The sequence below is a fragment of the Nanorana parkeri genome, unplaced genomic scaffold (genome assembly GCF_000935625.1).
Source record: "Nanorana parkeri isolate BGI_ZX_2015 unplaced genomic scaffold, ASM93562v1 scaffold156, whole genome shotgun sequence".
Taxonomy (NCBI): Eukaryota; Metazoa; Chordata; class Amphibia; order Anura; family Dicroglossidae; genus Nanorana; species Nanorana parkeri.
Window position 1 is genome coordinate 1,022,429 of NW_017306424.1, and position 8,666 is coordinate 1,031,094.

The window sequence follows — 8,666 nt, forward strand, 5'->3', positions numbered from 1 at the left end:
TATATATATATATAAGAGGTAACTGTTGTTTCAGAATCAGGGGACCAGGCTTAAAGTAAGCCTGTCAGGATAGAAATATGGGAACTACCATTGCTGACTTTTGAAGGTGCATTATCCAGCCCTGTCACTGTTACCCTTTTTGTTTTATGATATACTGAGTAATGGACCCAGAACAAGAATGTCTAACTGATGTCTAACTGATAATAAGTACACATGCTTGCCTCAGCCATGGGCTCACCAAGTGGTAAATGAAGCATAAATGCTGTCTTGGAGCAAGGACCTTCACATATGTCAGCAAAGGCAGCTCCCATATCTTAACCTGGTACAAGTAGAAATGAGCCATTGGATTCACATTCTCAGAAGATGTGTCAAGGCCCATTGGCTATGGTGACAAAACAGGGTGTCCCTCAAAACAAGAGGCCCAGATTTAAAGATTCACATGAATACAGTCTAATGAAAGTGCCAAGCAAACAGTCTGAGATTCTGACTCTCATACTCTTTGGCACTCTCATTAGACTTTATTGCCATATTTCAACCTGGAAGGTTAATTTTAACTGTCAAAAGCGAAGAATTGAGAGCAAGTTTCTAATCAGTTGCACTACATTAGGAGCAGGTGTGATTAGTATAGGTGCATTAGTTCTCTTTGCTGCTGTTTAATGAAAACATTTTTTTTGTGTGTTTTTCTATTTCCATTCAAATTTTTAATGGAATCCTCAAGAATCTGGTCTTTTGTTTCTCTGTGTGTTCCCATCGATATAGAGCTAGGTTCATATTGACCATCGGGCACAGGTGTGCTTGTGCCTACAGGGGGATGGAAGATAGAGATGTTATTGATGATTATTATTTATTTTTAATTTTCTATTTAGCTTCTCTGGCTACCCATTTGAAAAATTAAAAATAGAAGTGGAATGTGATGTAGGGGCATCTGAATCACACTTTCATACAGAAACATAAGCTGTTAGCTCTTTCTGTGCAATATTTCAGCTGCTAGATTGAGCAATGTGGTTATGAAACAGAGCAGATAATCCCATGATTCCCACAAAGAGTTCTGAATTTCATGTAATAATCCATATACCATCAGTCGTGGCAAAAGTGTTGGGTACCTTATAGAAGAACTCCGGGCAAATAAAATCTTAACCCTTGCAGTGGGGCTACTCCCCACACTGCCAGAGTTAAGTGCTTGTCTTGGAAACTAAAAAAAACAGAGATATACAAACCTGAACCATGATCCCAGCTGGCTTATAGACTGGTTCCTTCAGCCTACTTCAGCGATGGAATGTCCTTACACTGTATAGGATTAACAGTAATGAAGAGCACTAGCACTCACAGGATGAAGTAAATCCTTGTTTTTTTAATTGAAGAATCATGTTATATATATTGCATAGCCAACTTTTCAGAACCACACAGGGTCCCTTCATTAGGGCAAACAGAGTGACTATCATGTGGCCATTCGTGGACATCACTACAAGTACCACTGCTATTTCAAGCACCCTAGGTCCTGACTGCTGTATGGTGCAGGGGATATCTTTGGTTACCAACTTACACTATATAGGACGTGATTCTTCACAAGACCTTAGACTGCTGGAGCGGAGGCGAAGAGATGCTCCAGGGACCGGTCTAGGAGCCAGCTAGGATTGTGGTTCAGGTGAGTATTTTAGCTCCCTAGACAACACGAACACTTTACCCCTGCAGTGCGGGGGTTAGCCCCACTGCAAGGGTTAAAGTTGTACTTGGAGTTCTTTTAAAGAGGATGCCATCATTCACATTAGTCTAAGGTCTCTGTATCCAGTATGCAAGACTAGGATCACTTGTAACTAGTGGATAAAAAAACAGAAGAGATCATTTTAGCTCTGCAAACTTGAGTAGTGTGTGTTGTGAAGTCATTGGATGGAGACCAGCATGTGTTAGATCTGCATATCCTATAAAAAATACTTTTTTATTGTTTGGTTTTGTAATAAACACAAAAATATACCGCAATTTTCAGGCCCCAGCAAAGCCTTCTGATATGGGAAAAAGCCAAAGGCAAAAGAAGCCCAAAGATGCTAAACCAAAGGTTAAGAAGCTCAAGTATCATCAATACATTCCACCGGATCAGAAGGCTGACAGGTCTCCGGTTGCAATGGATGCTGCCTATTCTCGTTTGCTGCAACAGCAACAGATCTTCCTTCAACTACAAATCCTCAACCAGCAGCAGAACCAAACCTTCTGTGTGCAGACAGTTCACCCTCTGGCTACAAGGTACCAATTGAATCAATGATCTGCAGTGGGAATGTCATGGATTTCAGTTTAAAAGAACATTTTTTATGCACAATGACCCAAATTAGGAGTATTTTCTTTTTTATTTCCCAGTATTTCAGCGGATCAGGTGATTAGCTTCACAGGAGCAGCACCTGCTGGTGCATCCACCATTAATATCTCCCCCCCATCTGGTACAGCAACCATGTCAACTGTGCCAAATTCAACCACAACCTCTCCTATGAAACCAGAGTTTTTACCAGCAAATCTGGATGATCTAACGGTAAGTATGATGTTTCAGCTTTCCTTAAAACGTATTTAACCCCCCCAAAAAATATAATACATTGCAGCTCACCAGTCTGTAGATATGATGGCTACATTAGTTTTCTTTTTCAAGATTTAGTTTTCCTTATTTTCTCCTGGTGATTTTGACAGCAACATACGTCCTGTTCTAGTGTGACAACATTCGCTCATTCTTGTCTATCAGAATAACAGAAATTAGATAGGACCACAGAACAAGCCCCTCCCTTATTGTCCATAACATAGAGGGGTGTGGTTCTGTACTCTTAAGCACTACCTAAGAACAGCCAGCACAGGAAGTTTTCAGCTCCCAAGATTTCTGGAAAGCAGTTTTTTTTAAATGTAATTAACAGCTATAACTAATAAGAATTCAATTTGATATTTAACAGAACAAAAAAGACCAAATAAGAGAAGTTCAAAGTTAGGGTTTAGATATGATTGCATTTTAAATATTATCAAGCAAAGACAAATGCATCATGTACGGCAATATGTACTCATTAACGAGCCACATTTCCTTATTTATAATGTATTTCCCATATTTTATATTCATGACACCACTGCAGTCACACACAAACACTTCATTGGAAGCTATTTATAAAACAGTAAATGCGACATTCACCAAATTTCTCCTGCAGGTGAATCAATCTCTGCCATTTAATGCACATGCACCAGGATGATTCACATGCAGTGAATATGTGATGAAAGCCCCATTATTTAATTATATACCCCTGCTGTCTGTTTGTGGGGAGATGCACCCCCTTTATTTGTCTTGGTGACCGTTGTCAAAGTATGGGGATCCAACACTGTTGAGTTGTCACCAGAGCAGAAGGTGGGGGAAATCTTCAATATGGGACACCTGTTCCCATGACAATTTTCTAAGATGGCAATTCTGGTCACTTTGGAGAGATTTGCTATCATTCCCAGTTTTGTCTACTGGACAGAAAATTAAGGTAAATCTCCCCAGCTGGACACAGGCAGCAAAAATAACCCAGTAGCATTGGTAAAAACTGAAACCCCTATCTAAAACAAAGAAAAGAAAAACAAGAAACAAAAGGAAAAAAATAGGTTCAACCTTAAAGAAGAACTTTACCCATATCTTCAAAAGAACAACAAAGGCACCTTTAGGAATGTTTAGTAATGACAACCTACAAACAGATACTTCTAGATAATTGCCGGCTTTGTATTCATTGCATACCTTATTTCTATTTTCCTCCCCAGCCTTCTGATAGTGGCCATTTTAACTAAGGGCAGGTTACTAGATCTGCCTTTACTTCCTGTAACTCAGCCACGTGACTAGGACATGTGACCATGCACATCATCTCAGGGGAGGAAAATGCATTTCCCTATATAATATATATATATATATATATATTACATTTCACAGAGATCACAGTACTTCCCCTGCCACTGTGTTCATCTATTTTTCTCTTCACAAGGAGGCAGTCATCTTTGTTCAGAAATTAGTAAGCTCATCACTTTCTCCCTAGACCTGTGTTTCTCAGCCTTTTTTGTTGAGTGCCAAGGTTGCTTACACCTGGTCTAAACCTTCAAAAACAAAGTAGGTAAAAGGAAGCTCCCATACTCTTAGTGTACCTGTAAAATACATCTGTCATGTGGTATCTGCACATACCTTTTGACATTTTCTCTGGAAACAGGGAACTCAGAATCCAAAGTTTTAGTCATCTAAAAAGTTCAGTCCTTCCTGGTATTGTAAATTTCTCCCCTTACACACTCCAAGTGGCCTGTAAGATCACACCTTCATGATAATAGGCTAATAGGCTCTAATTTGTTATATTTCTGCTATACTGTGATTAGAATTTGAAGAACCAAACATGTACTAAAATCACATAATTATACAGCGATGTCCCCTTATGTACTTTTTGTAAGGTGTCGGAGCTCCGCCAACATCTACGGAAAAGAGGACTTCCTGTATCAGGCACAAAACCAGCATTACTGGAACGCCTTAGGCCATACCAGATTCCACGTGCCAAGACCATTCCAGCCCCCATTCAAAGTGCAGGATTGATAACCCCAGTCATTGAAATTCCCTCCTTTCAAAACCCTTCTTCGTGTGACACCACTGCTGCCACACTCTGCAGCTTTCGCACTTCTCCTCCTCCAGCTCCTCTGGCTCCTGTTGAGTGTCTTCCTGAGCATTCAGAAACACCTAGCAATGTCAAAGAAAGTCCTGAGATACAGACAGGAAGTCAGGACAAAGATATGGCAATGCAAGGAATAGACGATGACCAAGTCCTTCTGGAAAAGCAAAAAGTGATCGAAAACTTGACATGGAAGTTAATACAAGAACAGAAGCAGGCAGAAGACCTTCGAGTGGAACTAGAGATGCACAAACGCTTAAAAAATCGACGGAAGAATGAGAAGTTGAACCCAAGAATAACCATCAAAAAAGAGATTGATGAATGCCTGACAACATCTTGTGCAAAAGCACAAGCTGAAGACACACAATTTTTGTATAGTCTGAGTAATGATAGAACAGAGCAACCACCACCAGTCCAGGAGCAACTGATGAGTCCAGATGTAGATGAAAACTACATGGTGAGCAAACCTCATGTATCTGTAAAGAAAATTCTCATTCATCTGCATTGATTGATTTTTTGCTTTAAAGAGAGATCATGATAAAAGCTTTTACACCCCAAATCAACCGAATATACATAATCTTTAAAGGGATTTTGTGATCTTTGCCTACACTCCATAAAATTAGCTAGCAGAACACATTTAAAGGAAATATTTTCATTTTGCAGTGTTCCACCTTAACAATGGGCTATATTGATTTCTGATGCCATAGGATCTCTTATAGCTTATCTTTTGCTTTGCTTTATTATATTTTGAAGTCTTTTGGTAGTTTGGCGTTTACATCACAGTTACCCATAGTCATATGATTGCCGCTTCTGGATTGGCTTAGGTACGTCCTTTAGCTATCTGTGTTGCGTAAAAAGGCCCAATATAATAAAATTGGAAAGCTAGAACCAAGACAGTGAAGTCATGTATAGGATACAAATATAGGTATTTTGATGTGCAGACAAGCCAAAGACATCAGTACTATTAAAAAGATTTTGAGGGAAACTATTATTTACTTTACCAAAATAAAGATTTAATCAGGCTTCAAGACCATGTTATGTTTTGGGTTGACAAACCTTCCAGTAAAAAGTGTTGTAGTAATACATTTCATAGCTGCTTATTTTCGTGCAGCAATTGAAAGGATCTATATCCTTCTAAATGCAAGACATGACCTTGTGCTCTCTGGAACTACTAAGCTTAGCAAAACTGTCTTTCACACTTTCTCTGTTGGGCCCTTAAGGCATTAAAAGTCATTGAGTGCTCTCTATTTAGACATGGAATGAACTAACATACGTTGGTTGTTAATCTCTCAGGTTTTCCGACCATCTACGTGTGAAGTAATCGGACAGGATTTCGAACTTCCAATGCAGATCACGGCAAGTCCCGAAAGTCCAATACAAAAGCCTCGCTCCTTTGAGGAAGAGCTGCAGGAAGCTATACAAAAAGCACAAGTATGTGGCCATTGAAAATTCCACATCTGCTTCATGGCTATACATAATGACAACCTCAACGTAAATTGTCTATTTTTTTTTTATAGATGGCGATTACACATTCAATTGAAGATATATTAGAAGAACCTTTACTTCACACAGGTTAGTGTTTAATATTTATAAAATTAAGTTTACAGCAACCCTGACCTAGAAGCTTTTCAGTTTATTTTTGCTCTACAAATACTCTGAAATATCAGAATGTAAGGGAGAGGTTGAGAACTAAGTTCTTATTTTATGTATGCTCAATGTAGTTATCCACCCCCTTTTGGAACCTCTACAGGAATATAGTATAGACACTATAGTATGGTTCATGTAGCCACTTTGTTTAGCATAAAGCCAAGTCAACACTGGAAAGTAAAAGCAGTAAGAAGGGCAGGCACAAGAGTATTAAAGCAGAACCCCAAGCACAAAACATTATCTCAAGATCTTATTGTTATCTCCCGTATATGTCCTATCTTACTGTGAGAGTTACAAGAATCCTATTTGTGCACATAGTAACAGTAGTCATACTTCTAATGGGTAAATAGGAGGAAGTAGCTGCAGATGTTTTTTTTGATGGTCACCTCCCTAACCCTAACCTGCTGATTGGGCAATGTAGGAACAACAGCAGTCTGAACAAGTTATCATTGTGCTCGTCTGTCTCATACATAAACTCCAACCATTAGACTGACAACACTATGCAAAGCAATAAATTCTACTTGTCTCATGGTGAGCATGTCGTTTATCAGGACCATATCTAAAGACAGATTTCCATTTTTCATGTACAGTACATTGAGCTATGTTTTAATTAATATAAAACTGGTGTTTTATATTTCCCGGAAGTTCAGTTGATAGTCAAAAAGAAATATGGGAGCTTGCTGATATGTTTTTGAAATGATAGTTTCCAGGTTATCCTTATCCTTCCTTCACTTCTTGGTGAGTCACTCACTTTAAACAAGCATGTTAATCTTTGGTGATAGGGCACATGGCATGCATATGCTTGTTGGGGGTCAGTGACTCACTAAGTAGGGAAATGAGAAGAAGGAAAATGGCACTGGAGTTTAGTTTGAAAAGAAACCTGCAACTGCTAAAATATTTTTAATGTCCAATTCTCTAGGGCTGTCATTTGTATCCTCCCTTTACTAGCTGGTAACTGTTAACACACAAGTTTATCTATATATGGAAAAATAAAAATAAGGATGACAGCCCTAGAAATTAAAAAAGTGTAATGACAGCTTCCAGGTTTTTTTTTGGGACAGGTTCTCTTTTAGGGACCAGTGAGTGTCTAAACCTAATTGTATTGACCAAAAAAATAAATGAGACATCCATTTTGTGTTGGCTTTTGCTTTACCACCTAATGATGATGAAATTCTAGAGTGTTTTTAGTGTTGGTCTTAATCATTAAACATATTTTTCATTTAGGCTGAACTTAATTAACTTCTATCAGTAAGAATCTCTGTTCTAAGGCATTTTTTCCATTGTGCATTTCAGATGAATTAATGCATGTCGACAATGTCATGGTGGATACCCTAAAGCCAGAAAGTGATCTTCAAAATACGTATGCAGCCCAAAACAGGAATTTTACAAACCACGCTCATTGCTGTATGGATGTTCAACCACCTCCAATTGTGCCAAATTCTACAATTCTGGAGTTTCCAGTGTCTGGAAATTATGATTTCCTGTCTGGCCAGGATAGCTTCTCAGTCATCTTTTCTCCTGATCATATTGAAATGCCATCTTCACCAGATCATCCGGAAAACATGTCTCCATCATCTGCTTCCTCCTCATCATCTTGCGCACCATTTGATCCAGCAGACTGGCTGGAGGCGCTGACATCAGGATCAACTTCCAACTTTGGTCCTAATAGTCCCATGAATTCAAGTATATTTTCCACTGACATTTTCGACTCTCCAGACTTAAGTATTAACAGAATGATTGATTTAATGGTGGAACAGTGGTAACTGAAGAACTGAGAAAGGACAAAAAAATGCCAACTAAAGCTCACTCCTAAGTAACCAATAAAGAAAGATAATCTTTCTTTCATAATAGCTTTTGCTAGTTGGAATGAAAGGGGTGGTACGTGTGGTCAAAACTCAGGAAATATGATAGGTGAGAATGCGAAAGATCTGGTCCCAACCGCTTCCTGTAGACACTGTTGGCTGCACTAATACAGAGTAGAGGTGAATACTGTTTAGGATGATTCACTTTTGCTTTTAATCATGGCTCCAAAACAAACAAAAAAAGATTCACTGTATACATTTCCATCTATAAAGGAAATCCAGTGATCACTGCCACCAATATAGCAACCTATACTGATATTTAACAAGCAACGTTGTCTTACTTTAATAACTGTGAAATACAATCTACTTTTTAAACAAATTAAAAGCAAGTTGAATTAAAACATTTTATAGCATCAACATTTACATAATGGTTTGTAAATTGTACATAAGGTCACACTTTAAGTGCCATGCAGATAATAAGGGAATAACCGGTTGTATTATAACATGGAGTAGAGTGGCTTGTTCAGTTACTGCAATCTTCATTGATCAAAACAATCAATTGTGGTCAGTTATTCAAAGAAAA

General features: G+C 38.4%; 1 protein-coding gene across 1 annotated transcript in view; it reads left to right on the plus strand.

The window, feature by feature from the left end:
* The window catches only part of LOC108785345 (myocardin-like), a 48,532-nt gene extending 40,488 nt beyond the window's left edge, over positions 1-8,044 (plus strand). The window contains exons 8-13 of the mRNA XM_018554398.1: positions 1,985-2,238; positions 2,350-2,518; positions 4,423-5,091; positions 5,928-6,065; positions 6,152-6,206; positions 7,575-8,044. Of these exons, the coding sequence (XP_018409900.1) occupies positions 1,985-2,238; positions 2,350-2,518; positions 4,423-5,091; positions 5,928-6,065; positions 6,152-6,206; positions 7,575-8,044 (1,755 nt within the window). The remainder of the gene's footprint in view (positions 1-1,984; positions 2,239-2,349; positions 2,519-4,422; positions 5,092-5,927; positions 6,066-6,151; positions 6,207-7,574) is intronic.
* The last annotated feature ends 622 nt before the right edge of the window (positions 8,045-8,666 follow it).